Below are 14,507 nucleotides of genomic sequence, written 5' to 3'. Positions count from 1 at the left end.
ACTTAAGAAGGCAAATGGTCCATATGTATGTATGTATGTATATATCCTATGTTGTAAGCATTTTTCCATGCATAGTTTTTATTTCCCCTATAAGACCATTTGTGCCAGGCCATAAGTTAAACCAATTACACATAATAGTATAGCACCATACCATAGTTGCATATTAGTTGCACATGCCTTTGTGCTCTTACTGTATAAGATATTTACACCTTAAACTAGAATTTTTAAAAAATTTTTAGATGCACTATTGAGTGACCATATCTAATCAACCAAGAAGGCAAGTTTTTAAGGAGAATGTGATAATTAGCCAAGATAGAAATGGCAATGAGAATGTTTTTGGTGCATCAGATCTACAAAAGATGTGCATGCTGGTCATTGTCTAATTTGTGAGATAGATATAGATGGGAAAACACAGGGTTGCGATGCATTGCAATGACACCCAGAAAATAAATCAAATTTATCAGGTGCTTAAAGCTATCATGACAAAAACAAAAAATTTTAAACATCTGAAAACTTCTAAGATTAATATTGTGAACTCTTATACTCATGCACAGGCTGACAAAAGTAATGATGCGATACTATCTCTTTCTGAACAGATCACCACTGCTGAAGCATCGTGGTACACAGCAGTTGCAGTGTGTCATCTGCTTGTCAGTGTTTGTGATAAAGTTGTTCCATCTTTTCCAGTAATGTTTCCAGATTCAAAACATTCTGCTGGTATATAGTGTAGGATTTGTTATGATGGACTTTGACTCCATTTTCAAAATATTATCAAAAGTTAGATTTCCTCTGTTTAAACACATCTGTACTGTAAGAATGACAATAAAATCACACTATTTTATCAGACAGTGGTAACCCAAAACATGTGGAGAGTGCTATTTAAATAGGTGCCATCCTTTTTAGTCATTTAATTCAAAATTATTATTTGCAGGTACCCTTGTGTAAATTTTTGCAAGCATTTTAAAAAGAGAATCAAAAACAATTTATTTATGATAGGAATATCATACAATATTTTAGTGTTGAGTCTTCAGTCAACAGTTTGTTAACAATTAAAGTTTAAAATTGCTTTGTAAAAGTTCTGATATAAAGCAGTTTTTAAGACAGTGAAGTTTATTAGTTAATCAGTACAGTATATAAAAGTACTTGTACTATTCAATATGACTATGAACTGCCCCAGAGTCCAGTCACTTGTTTGAGAGTTTACACTGTTTAGCTGTCATTCAGCCAATTTGTGCCACACTAGTATATTGCTTACAGAAGTAGTAATGTGATAACTACATTCTAGTCTCCCAAGATAGAGATGTCACATGATAAACATATAAATAGTACAGAATTTGAATTTTTGGCTGGTTGAAAGTATTCCATGTGGTAAGATGAGGAAACATTTTTTCATGGGAAGTACATGAAACTTTGAAGGTGGCCCATCATACTGTTACTATTGATCATAAGCGTAGTTAAGGAATGAGGCTGATACTTTTAAAAATGTTAAGTACAGTCTTTATGTGACCCACAACAATCCAGTAAGATTTTTCTAGTGATATAGCTTTAAGTACAGGTCTGAATACTATTTACAGAAGGGTAAGATAATCTGAACAGAAGTACATTACTACTTAAGAGAGATATCAAAAAGGCTGAAATGGACAACATACTTTAAACATTGAGAATGAGGAGAGTGCAGGTTAGAGATAAATTCAAATTGTTTGACAAAATTCAACCAAAGTGTGTTTGAGACCAGTCAGAATACATCTACAGTGAAGCATATTGGAGGATCAGTACAAATATAGACTGCATCTCAGTCAAGGGTGATAGAGATTGCATAAAACTGATGACATCCTGACAAATGACATGTGTAAACACACACTCATCCATCATATCATTATCTATCAAACAATACCTGCTGAACAAAGATACATCTGCTAGCAATACAGTGACCCAAACATAGAGTTAATGTAGTGAAATGATACCTAGTAGTAAAAAAAAAGTGATTGAATGCTAACTGTTATGGCTTGGTCTACACAGTCACAGTATGAATATTCTAACTTAAATAAATTGTTGGGTATAGTACAGTACCTTTAGAACAATATTTTACAGTCACACCATTAAACTTATTGAAGCATAAAAGTAATGTATACTGCTCTGTTTTAAGGAAGTACTAGTTCATTCTGTAATTTAGTTTTTTTATTTTCATTTTCTGCATTGTTGTGTATTGTGGTATATTCAGTTAGCCAGATAACTGACACTTACAAAACAGACAGGTTTTCAATAAGATACAAGCTATGAGAAAATAAGAAGTGATAGAACTGAGTACTAGTTCTTGGGCATACAATATTGTAATTGTGAAAAAGAAGAAGGATTCATAAAGTTCTTCTTGGACCATTCAGAAGGTTAATGAAGCCACAAAAAAGAATGCTTTCCTATGGCCAAGGAGTCACTACTTTGGTTGTTTTGTCTAGATGAAAGTGGTTTTCAGCATTGGATTTTAAAAGTGGATATTAGCAAGTGCAACTTCACAAAGCAAGTAGAAGAAAGACAGCCTTTTTGCAAGAAATGAATTGTGATAGTTTGTTGTATTATCATTTGGAATATGTAATGCATATCATACCTTTCAATAACCCATGGAGTGTGCTCTCTGTGAACTACAGTGGAATATCATATTTATCTACTTGGATGATATAATCACACATGATAGTTATAATTAGCTCCAAAAGTTCTGAAATGGGTTGGGGAATGAAAACTTTAGCTGAATCCTAAGAATTGTGTACTGTTCTTTCAAAAGGTTAGTTTCCTAAGAGACATAGTAAGCAGGGAGTGTCAAAGGACCCATCAAAGATAAACACTGTCCAGAATTGGCCAACACCAAAGAAACTGCATAATGTAAAAGGATTTTCAATGCTGTCTTTTTTTGTGTGTGTAAAATCACAATCTGACATAGCCTGTTTGCTGCACATATAACTTGAAACATTAAATAAATTTTGTTGGACTGCTGATGGTGAACATGCATTTAATAAGCTGAAGTAATGAATGAATTCTGAAGAATTGGGTATGCCAATACAGATGCTTGTGATTTTGCACTAATAAGTGTTGATGAAGTAAAACAGAAAATTGCCTCCTATAGCAAGGCAGTGAATGCTGTAGAAAGGAGATAGAGAGCATTTTAAACAAGATTTACTAAGTATTGTTCAAGTCCTAAATCATTTCAATCATAATCTATCTGTACAGAAATTTACATTTCAGGCAGATTATGCAGTACTGAAGTTGTTGGTTAATTTTTGCAATCCAGGAGGCCAGAGAGCAAGATCAGTGGAAGATTTAAGGTTGTATGGGCCCAGGGGCTAATGCTTTTTATGGGCCTTACATCCCATGTAATTTTGCATAGAATAAAATTATCAATGGGCCACAATTAAGACTATAGGCCCTGGGGCTGAACTCATTCTAGCAAGATGGCTCCAAAAACTCTTAATTAAGAGCATAAATTTAATATTGTACATCAGTCTGGTCAGAATGTTGGAAATGTTAGTGGATTATTGTGAAGCCATGTATTAATGAAGTATGTATACACTATAAAAAAAGAGGAAAACATCATAATAATAAAGATGTAGAATCTTTAGTACAACAGAGTATATCCAAGAAGTGGTATCTGTAAGTGATGATGAACTAATGTGATCCGATAGGCAACTTAAAAATACTTAAGAAATAAATACAAGTTTTAAACCAATTATTCAGTAGATCAAGAATAGTGCAGAAAACCCTCCTAGCAAACAGTCACCTCATAAAGCCCAAAGAAACAAGATGTAGTGGGTACAGCTGGATTTGTTATGCCTACAACCATGCTTGTTATATCAGAAATAGGAAGATACCAGTAGACTTAAATTACTACAATTTGTACTTCCACATTCTTTCCTTTCCACACCCTTCAGTAATAACCTCAACTTTTGAAAGAAAAGGTTAGAGGCACTGGAAAGAGTAAGAAAACTTGTATTGGGTTGGGCAACAGAGATCTCTAGAGAACTGGTGTAAATTGTGTGAGAAGGTTAATGAAATAAACAGTATAGACCACTATAGCAGTAGTGTGTTAGAAAACCCACCACTTGAAATAGTTGCTGTTGATATTCTTAGCCCTTTTTCACAAATGACCAGAAACATATGTTGTTTCTAACCAGAAAGAAACAAGATAAGTAGGCAATTAATTCATTTATATATTTTATTCACTAACAAAACTTCATTGAGATCATGAATGGAACTTTGAGTCAACAATGTTTATAGAAATGTCACGTCTATGGCAGCCCTTCATCCAACTTCTGACAGCATGCTGAAGAGAGACAACTATACAGTGTTAAATCAGTTAGCCATTTATGTAGAAAGACATCAGAACTCATGAGGTCAATATTTTCTACTGCTACTTATGAAGTATCATACAGCAGTATATGAAGCTACAGGTAACAACATTATCATTGATGTTTGGGAGAGAACTTGAACTTCCACTGAATCTTTTGTTCAAAAAATATTTTCTTGGCATTGTTACACAGAATGTACAGAGAGATCAAAGAATACCATCAATGTCATACATTATTTTTCTTATAAAAAAAACTTAAATCAGTTTGTGATAAAAAATGGACAGTCACTATAGTGTTAATACTGATAAGACTGGATTACACCAACGTGACAGGGTATGGGTATACAATCCTTGCCACAAGTAAGGACAAACTCCAAGGTTAAGAAGGGCTGTATACTGTACTTGAAGGAATCAATAATGTAGTTTACAGAAGACCAAACAGGCAGTCCAAACTGATCATCTTTGGGTACATCAGTGAGAGAACAACTATTTGGATAACTCAAAAAAGAATTTGTAAGTGGAAAGTCAAGCTTACTTTCAGAAGATCTTCAAGCATGGAACTTCCAATGAATTCACTTGATCACCTATTTTGGAAGAATTCTCACAAACACAGGATAGCCAATGATGATAAAGGACAAAAGGTAATAGCATATTCATGTCATGGGCCTCAGAGGAGAAAAAAAACCAAACAAATTAGGTGAATGGACAGTTTAGAGTATGGTTTTGTTCATATGTTAGGATTGTTCAAGGGACTTCACAGCTCAGAAAAGGGGAAATGATATAAGCTATATTTTTTCTGTTTTAATTTAGTGTTTGCTAGAGGGAGCTAATAATATAATGTTAATGCTAAATTTACAAAGTTTATAAAAGTAGTCCCAGAACATCTAGAATGTTAATGATCAAGAGACCTTGCAAAGTATTTAGAAACAAGGATAGATATAAAAATACAAGAATCAAAGAAGCATAAAGTTGAATTCAGTTCATTTATTGAAGTGTTCAAATCAGTGTTAGTTGTTGTGCACATTCAGTTACTTTATCAGTCATGAAATTGTACAAGGAAGTTTTTAGTTATATCATTAGTGAGGAATTTCCATTGAAATACTGTTTGTGAAATTAGGTATACAAATTGTGTGAGAGTGAATGTAGCTTCTAGAAATGTGATAAAATAAACTAATTTATTATTGTTATGTAGATTGTACTTGCATTATTTTAAGAAAGTAATCTCAAAGAACTAACCAAAACACAGAAATGATAGAGGATATTACAACAACTTTCTTTAATTCATGCTATAGAGGTTTTGCGTGAACCTATTAGTGTTATGTGACCACAACGAGATTTGTAAACATATCACCATATTGGGTGGCAAGTGTCCCGCATGACTGAACGAGTTAACAACTGCTGTATTCAGTACTATTCACATGTAAATGGCTGCTGCTGGCTTTTCATCACTTGTAGCACACCTGACAGGTGCTGATAAGGCCAGGTATGAGGAAAAAATGAAGGAACTGGGTGTAGGAGACCCATATATGCTCCCACCACGTGTATTTACGCCAGTAATATCCAGCCAAGACAACGTTGTTCAGAGTCAGACTGTTTCCGGAGTAGATCTGCCAAATATTACATATGGTTACATTTATATATATATGATAAACAGGACTTCCACCTATACAAATGAAAGTCTAAAAGGTTACAAAAAACTCAGTAAAAAGAAACAATAATCACATCAGGTTGTCACTATTTCGTTATTGGCTTTTGTGTAAATTTTAAATTCTATGAAAGCAAGGTCAAGCAGCTTCATGTCTCTTTTGTTGTTCTTTTCTCCTTTTGGTCACTTCTTTCCTGTTTTCATATTTACACAATTCAGCAGCTTTCCTTCTCTTCAGGGGAGAACGTGTAAAATGAAATATGGAAGGTACATAGTCAGGTGATAGGGGATCATCACTCTTCGTCCCTGAAACAGAGTACAATAATTTAGTTAAGATATAGATCTACAGGCATCATCAGATAATATTTATATATATAACAGATACAATGTACACTTTTTAACTGTATATATATATAACTGAATGTGCTGAACATTGTTTAACAACTGAATGTACAGCCAACAAAGTAATTATTTGCACACTTTTTAATCTTGTACTAGTTGTGGTTTTCTGATGAATCACTTAAGTTGGTCCTTTAAGAGATATTAACATTTTGTCTTAATGTACAAATGGCTATATAACCTATTCATCATGAATGATATTGTTCCTTCAGTAAATTTACTATTCAGTTATTTAAAAGTAAAAGAAAAGTGTGCAAAAAAATTTCTTTGGTGCTGCAGTGTGTTCTGCTATACATATATCATGCATGTAAGTTTCAATTTATTCAGCCTGGCTATAGATGAATTATACATACCTGACACAAAATGTTTACTACAAAGTCTGGTGTGTTCTGTGGGTGTCCAGTTTTTCATATTGACAGCTGCAATCCATCGTCTTCTTTGGTCGGGATCTTTAGGAAATCTGTAGTATGACACATTTTCCACCTGTCCATGTCGATTTGAACAGTTAAATGCACAACACGAGTGTACCATCGCCTTTTATTTTTAAATCTATTGTTAGATTTTACAATTTATATATATTTATAAATTTTAAGAATTAAAAGATGCTGCTTAAAAAATAAATTCTTTGTTGGTCCAAAACCCAATAAGATGCTCATGTTTGCATTGTATAGGCACTGATAAGTCTATTGGCTTGTCATTGGAAATTCCAGCACTGAAGTCATGAGTTTCAACCTCAGTGAAGAAAGAATAATAATGTTTGTGTGGAAGAGAAGATAATTTGGTGTTAGATTGGTTTTTCTCAGAGTAACTGCATTCTCCTATGATCAGATTGGTACAGGAACCCTTATACAACTTGACATGTGAAACACTAGATAAAAAATACTAAATAAGTAGTTTTGGAGGCACAGCTGTACTGTGACACAGCATATCCACAGCTGGTAAATGATGGAATGACCTTCAGTGCATGTTAAGTGATAAATAAACAGGGTATAGCACTAATGAATAAGCAGTTGTGGATAAAAACAACAGCACCAGCAGGATGTAAAATCCCCAACATCAGAGTAGGCGGAAGAAGATGTCAGAATCTTATCAGCTGTGAAGGCAAATAAAGGCTAGAGTAGAGTGAGACAACCAATCATCATTGGTCTCTTTAGCATTAGATTACTGTCTCATTATGTCAAGAATCTTGTAGAAGTTGGTGTACAATGGCTTTTGTGTGATTAAAAAGCCATGCATAGGAGTTTTCCATGAAAACATCTTTCAAGCCCTTTGATAATCAGCTAGTGAAGACAGGAACTGGAATGTGAGTTTTAGAAGCTTCTGGTCATGAATTTATATGAAGGTAGTACTTTTTTTTGCAGCTCTAACTATGACTGTTCAGTCCTCTTCAACATTTGTTCTGCTTACGAGATACAAAGAAGGTTATAAAAGGTGACCTAAACATAGTCTGTATAATTTTCTTCTGAGTAGATAATCACATGTAATAGAACCATACTTACTACAGTTTAACTTAATCAGTTTTGTAACTTGGAACATTGGGATCCTCATAACAGTGAATGCACAGAGTGCCACACTGTAACTGAAAAATAAAATGATATGAGAAAGATTTGGCAAATATGAAAGAGACAACTAATGGAACAACGACAAAGGTAAACCTTCTTCTAGAAGAACAAAGAGGAAGAAGAATATTAACTTCTTTATGTTGGCTTTGTCATAAAAAATAAAGCCATAAATACACTAAATGAGTTTCCAATTAGAATAAATCTGCACCTTATGACATTCCATTTCAAACTAGCAAGGAGCTGATATGCTGCTATTATTAGCATATATACCTCATTTATTGATACAAACAATGAAATTAAGGAGTAATGTTATTTCAACTTTAACCAATTCGTTTTTGGTGTTACAGAGAGATACATACATATTCTTCTCAGGGACTTTGTATTTCTGTAATGGAACCATTGGCAAGGAAGGCACAATTATAGTGACAACCTCCTCGTGCCCCAATGCATGGAACTTGGATTTAGGACTTTCCGTGAACAACAACTTGTGTTATCAGGAAAACAAGTGTATACCATTATGACACATCCAGTCTAAGCATTGACACTTGAATAACTAATTGTTTGTGTTCAGGATCACAGAGATTGTTTTGCATAACCAAGGATATGTAAGAAACTGACAACTACTGAACCTATTGCCAACTCACCTGCCCTGTCATGCCTATCAAACCACCTTCCAAATGATAATTACAGCAGAAGAAATGTTGATTAAAAATCAATGTTGAGGAATTCAAGAATCCAATCAAACAATACCTCTTTTCCCAGCACCACAACAAAAAACTGATGAATTCCAACCAACAATAGTGGAAGTGTGCCAGAAGTGTTTTTTAAGTACACCATTATAAGTGCCTGTGAAAAGACATTTCTACTCTCTACCAGGAAACATCAGGACTGGTGTGATGAGAATAATCAGGAGATTAAAAAAAAGTTGATCAACTAAAAGTGCAAAGCCTTTTGTGCTTGGCAGAAATACATCAACTCCAAGTAAAAGTGAATCACTTTATAATAAGCAAAGGTAAAGATCCAAAGGAGGAGCTGTGATATGAAGAACAGATGTTGGAAAGATAAAGCAAAGGAGATACAGCATCTCACTGCTATACACAATATGCACAGCTTTTTCAGTGCCACCAAATCCATCTAAAGTTCAAGCACTCTAGGCCTAACCCCTTTGAGACTTAAGGATAGAGGAGATCTGATAAAGATGAGGGAAGCTGTAACACTTATTAGAAGAAGCATTTTAAAGACTTCTTCAACTGAGACTATGCTATCAATGAAAGTGCCATCAACTCCATTCTAAAATATTCAATCACAGATGAGCTTGGAAACTGCAACCATTGATGATGTGAAGAAGGCCATTAATCAGATGAGAAATAAGGTATCTGGTGCTGATGAAATGTTTTAAGTCTTTGAGGAGGGGGAGGGAATAGAGCTCATAACACAACTCCACACTTCTTTCATAAGTATTTGAAATGATGAGGAAATCTCAGACAACTTCAGGAATTTTATGATCATGCCAGTAGACAAGTCAGACTGTGGAGATTACAAAGGAATCAACTTTCTTTCCATGACAAGAAAGATCATTGTGAAATCTCTTTTGAACCATCTTATTCTAGTTGCTGAAGAACTCTTTCCAGAATCTCAGCTCATAAAGAAGCACAAATGACATTATCTTTCATAGTTCATCTGTTGCAGATAAAATATGGATGACCCCCAAAACTGGTCCTATTTTTCACCTGCTTTGTGATGACATGCAAGTACATTCTCAGTAATGGATCCACAACAAACCATTTGAAGTGAAGATGAAGTAAAGTAACACTGAATCAAAGGAAAGGCATTTCAATCACCAGCACTCTTAAAACTCATGTGAAGGGATTTACTGTCATTCACATGCACTCAAAGCTTAATGTGGTATTGTATCACACAATTTGAACTTTGTTTACCAGCTTCACAATCCAGAGCTCTACCAGAGGACCAAACTGTTTCTGCCAGAGACAGAAAGAAGTATAATACTCAACATTTTCGGAACAAAAGAGTCCAGGTGCAATATCCCATAACACAAAACTGTATATTTCACTAACCATTCCAAATAACGTATATAATATGTAATTACAGACACAGGAGCAAAGTGATACACATGTATTCACAACCTTTTTAACATTTTTAGCAAAAATATCATGAACAGATGCAGCAAGCCTGCATGACATTTTTAAAAAATCACCCAAGTTAAGATATATTTTAGACTAGTTACTGAAGAGTAAATTAGGATATTTCAGCTCTGGCATTTTAAAGTTGTAGAAGTATTACATACTCTGTACTGTAGATGAAAAAGTATTGTGTATTCTACACTGTAGTTGTGTTTAAAGTAGTGAGAAGCACTACATATTATACACTGGTTGTGTTTAAAGTAGTGAGCAGCACTACATATTGTACACTGTATTTGAGTTTTAAAGTAGTGAGAAGAGCAATACATATTCTTTACTGTAGTCATGTTTGAAATAGTCAGAAATACCACATATTTTTCACTGGAGTTGTGAGAAGCACTGCATATTCTACATATGGTTCTGAACTGCTGGTTTGTGGACCAATGCTAGTCCATAAAAACATCCACAAAGCTTTATCAACAAATCATATATATAGAGAGAGGTTTAAACTACACAATTACATGCAATTCAATACTCTAAAAATCAAATCAATCCGTAATAAAAAAAACAACTCATAAGAAATCAAATATAAACCCATCATCATAAAATTATACTTAATAAAGTTCAATATTATTAAGCATAATACCCACGATCTTCTGGGTGCCCTTGTATGTATAAATAATTATTAGAATTAAAAATACTTTTGGTTCATTCTGCATAAATATTTACATTAATAAAATTCTAAACCCTTTCCAACTTATTTTTATAACCCTGTGTATAACATTTATATCTGTGTCCTTTCTGTTTATAGGTTGTATACTATGGCTTATTCTCTTGATTTTTAAAATTTTTTTGCAGGTCTCTTTGTGTGTTTTTTTAAATCAATTTCAAAAAGTGCTGCATTAAAGATAAAAGATACTGACATCAATTTCATAAATAATTTATGCAATAAATATAAATTTATTTCAGAAACTACAGAAAGTAAAAATGTTTTATAACACTACATCAACAAGTTTTAAGCAACGCCAAGTTGTCACACTTAGGAAAAGACCATCATTTCTACAATATTTCATTGAGTATATCAGAGCAAACTAACTTCTTACACTTAGAGTGAATGTTAGTCTGTAAGAGTGAGGAACAGTTCCATAGGCAAAGTTTAAAAGTTATAGTGTGGCTACAATAATTTATTAAAACTTATACAGGGTTCTACTAACTTGTATATGTTCATAGCTTAGTAATGGTTATTGGCAGATATGAGCTCTAAAATGAAAACATTTTAAAAAACTAATTTAACCATTCTTTCTAATTACCTAACTGTCAAATTTCTGTTTTTGTTTGTTTTTGTGTAATACTCTGATCACCAAACAGAGGAAGAAACTACACTATACAAATTCTAAACATAAAACACAAACATTTAATCATACTCTTCTGTAAACACAAAAGGGATCTGTGTAAGCCATCACGTAAGAATGGTCTACATAAACTACAATAACAAACACATGCTATACTATCAAAACAAGATCCCTAGGAGAGTGTTACCTAAAATATTTTACAAGAATGTGAACCACAATATAATGAACAATAAAAGAACAACAAAGTTAAGAGTTAAAGAACTACTATACTAGTTTATGTAATAATATATTTAAAATAGCCTTTCAGACCAAATATCACATAATAACATAAATACATAAATCTATAATAAGATAAAATGGCACACCACATATAACAATCCAAATACAGAAACAATAAAAATTTTGGTATCCCTCTTGTGATCACTAAAACACTCAAAACCATCAAGCCAGACCAGAGAATACTACATCTGCTTTTTGATTAAAAAAAGTTAAGTTAAAATACTGTATCTGACACACTGAAAACTCTTTACCTCAGAGTTCCCATTAAAATAACATTCAAAATCATGGATGCTAATAATTACATGGTAATTTTAAAATACGAGAATTTGCATGTATAGGCTATTAATCATGGTAATGACTACCTCAGATTTCTTACTGACTTTATATTGTAACTGAATAACAAAAAACACAGTAGTAACATTTTAAGTTTCAATTTGTAAGTTATTCATTCACTCTTTTTACAGAAATGTTATATGACAAACTGGATTACTACCACAAGTGAAGTACTTCAGGGCTCACTCTTATGTCCTTTGCTCATTTCAATTTACTTCAGTGACATAGATGAAGGAATGATCAACAAATTACTTGCACAATACACATGTAAAAATATATATTACATGCATTAATCTGAAATGTAGATATTAAAATGTATATAACATTAAATTTGTTACAATATATACATGACAAAAAATAATAAATAATGAGCATTTTTGTTATCACGAATCTTCTCATTTATTCAACATATTAACTTTTAAGAGTAAGTTCTATAGTTTATGGTGCAGTTTCTTTTGAATGTTACAACATTTAACCTGATTATCTCATATTACTTCCACTACAGCATTACAGTGTATTACTATGGATATATACTGAGAACTAATTACAAAAGAGAATGTTGTTAAAATGACTTATTTATTTTTCCAAGATGTATCATTAAGTCAAAATTTTTGGTACCAAAGTTACTATCAACACTGCTAGTAAAATTTTCTTTCTAATTTTTCAAATAACATTCAATTTATTAAAAAAATATAATTTAACAAAAGGTTTTGACATAAGAAAATAGTGATAGATTTCATAGAATATTTTTCTCTCACTATATAACATGTAAAACTTTGGAAGATTGCATTAGAAATTGTCATGAACTGCAAAACCAAAAACACATTTCTTCCTTCATAATACTTGTAGATAACAAGTTTTATATTTCAGTATTCTTTACAGGTATTTTAATACCTTGTTATTTAAGATCATTAAAAGTAACTGGATGTTAGTTTTGTGTTTTTTTCACAGTGCCTATTGATATCTTGAGTAAATTCAAATTATCATACTCTACATTCAAATTTAGTTTCCTGTGCCTGCTTCATCAGGACACAAGTATCTTGTGGTGGCGGCTGATCACAAAAGCTGTTGTTTTCTTGGTAATGTCTACACTACTAAAAGGGCTGCATGTTGAATCAACCAAGAATGGAAGAATGGAATTTAGCCAGTGTTTTCTTGTAACACTCTTTAGCACTGCCATCATCATCAAAGGTATTTAAAGTTCCACTGAAAGCTACAATAAAACTCCAGGGCACGACGGAGCCGTAGAAGTGTTCTTTCTCCAGATAGATATTTAGGATTCCTCAAAAGGTTGTTGAAATTTTCATATGTAATCATGGCCTGAAAGGCTGTGTAACATTTATACAATTCAGAATTTAGATTAATTTTAAAAATGGCAGTTTTGTTAATAACATTAGATGCAACAAATGAAAACACAGAATCTAAAAACCATGGAATAAAAACATTAACAATGGTAAGTGCACTGTTATCATAGGATAATACAGACCATATTAATTTTCAAGTTCAAATATATGTATTGTCAAAAACACTAAAATTTTTAGTTTTGGATTAAATCGTGCAAAGTGTTACTTAACCTAAATTGGAGGGGGAAAGATATTTCCAGTAGAGATACAAGAGGCATTTCAATAGTTCTATCACTGTCTGTAGTGGTAAGTGTTAGTCACTGGGTGAGATATCAAAATCTAATTCCGACAGAAGCAAGGCAAATCAAAGGTAATGTGAAAAATGTTCTGGCTATCATAAATTTGCACTTACCTACTGTATTTGTGTCCAAACCAAGTAGTTAACTCGATGAATAATGAATGTAAAAAAATTATACACATTGTTTTTGCACCTGAGGTTGCCAATTCTTATGTGACAAAACATTTCTTTCAGTACATCGTTTTTAAGTTGAAAAACAATAAAAACATACACCTATATGGATATGTTCTGTATTCCATAAACTGCCATAATGCTTCAAATATCAATCACACCTACTTAGTGGAACATATTGTTTTAATACTGTGGATACTTTCAGTCACTTTATTTACAAAAGAGGTATGTATTAAAACAGTAAAGTATAATAATGTTTACCTAATCTTGGGCAATTGCTAGAAAAGTTAACATCTTACTTTTTTGTTTAAATCTATTTTCTGCCAATAATAGTGATGCTCTGGGAAAGAACAAATACATTTGTACAATTCAATGTGTTTTAATGGCTACAAGACAGCTGATCTACAAACACTGTTAAAAAGAAAGGTAATAATAAATCTCTGTAAACAAATTTGTAATTACTTGATGTTATTATCAGCATTTTCATTTTGTTAGATTAGTGTAGCATTACCATGGTTTTATCAGGTTAAACTGATTTCCTCAAAAGAAATTAGGCATAGATCCAGAATAAATCTTAAAAGTTAACATCTTCCTTACCTGAAAATGCAGTTCCAATAGATACTTAACTCTCAGTGAGCAGCAGCTATTCCTTGC

The 14,507-nt window shown here is 32.7% G+C and overlaps 2 protein-coding genes across 7 annotated transcripts in view; one reads left to right on the top strand and one right to left on the bottom strand.

Annotated features, from left to right (window-relative positions):
* The window catches only part of LOC143235820 (uncharacterized), a 30,709-nt gene extending 16,405 nt beyond the window's left edge, over positions 1-14,304 (top strand). For 5 of the 6 annotated variants that reach the window (XM_076474018.1, XM_076474020.1, XM_076474019.1 and 2 more), the window contains exon 3: positions 13,048-14,304. In XM_076474018.1, the coding sequence (XP_076330133.1) occupies positions 13,048-13,097 (50 nt within the window). In that variant the 3' untranslated portion in view covers positions 13,098-14,304. Of the gene's footprint in view, positions 1-596; positions 5,521-13,047 lie in introns of those variants that run through there. The other variant, XM_076474023.1, reaches the window with a different exon arrangement.
* On the bottom strand, positions 5,899-7,030 carry LOC143235822 (THAP domain-containing protein 2-like). Its single transcript, XM_076474024.1, has 2 exons — positions 6,731-7,030; positions 5,899-6,284 (listed from the first exon to the last, which is right to left on the bottom strand). Exons 1-2 carry the CDS (start codon positions 6,906-6,908, stop codon positions 6,118-6,120), a joined length of 345 nt encoding a protein of 114 aa, XP_076330139.1. The 5' UTR covers positions 6,909-7,030; the 3' UTR covers positions 5,899-6,117.
* Positions 14,305-14,507: the final 203 nt, after the last annotated feature.

Source organism: Tachypleus tridentatus, chromosome 12 (genome assembly GCF_004210375.1).
Source record: "Tachypleus tridentatus isolate NWPU-2018 chromosome 12, ASM421037v1, whole genome shotgun sequence".
In the NCBI taxonomy this organism is placed as follows: Eukaryota; Metazoa; Arthropoda; class Merostomata; order Xiphosura; family Limulidae; genus Tachypleus; species Tachypleus tridentatus.
The sequence above is the reverse complement of the archived record's forward strand: the minus strand, read 5'-3'. Positions and strand labels throughout refer to the sequence as shown.

What these genes read in the sequence shown, in the direction of transcription:
- LOC143235822 (XM_076474024.1), bottom strand. Translation starts at nt 6,908, where the DNA reads ATGGTACACTCGTGTTGTGCATTTAACTGTTCAAATCGACATGGACAG. An exon ending in TAGTAAACATTTTGTGTCAG is followed by an intron (nt 6,285 to 6,730) that starts GTATGTATAATT and finishes ACTCTGTTTCAG; the next exon opens with GGACGAAGAGTGATGATCCC.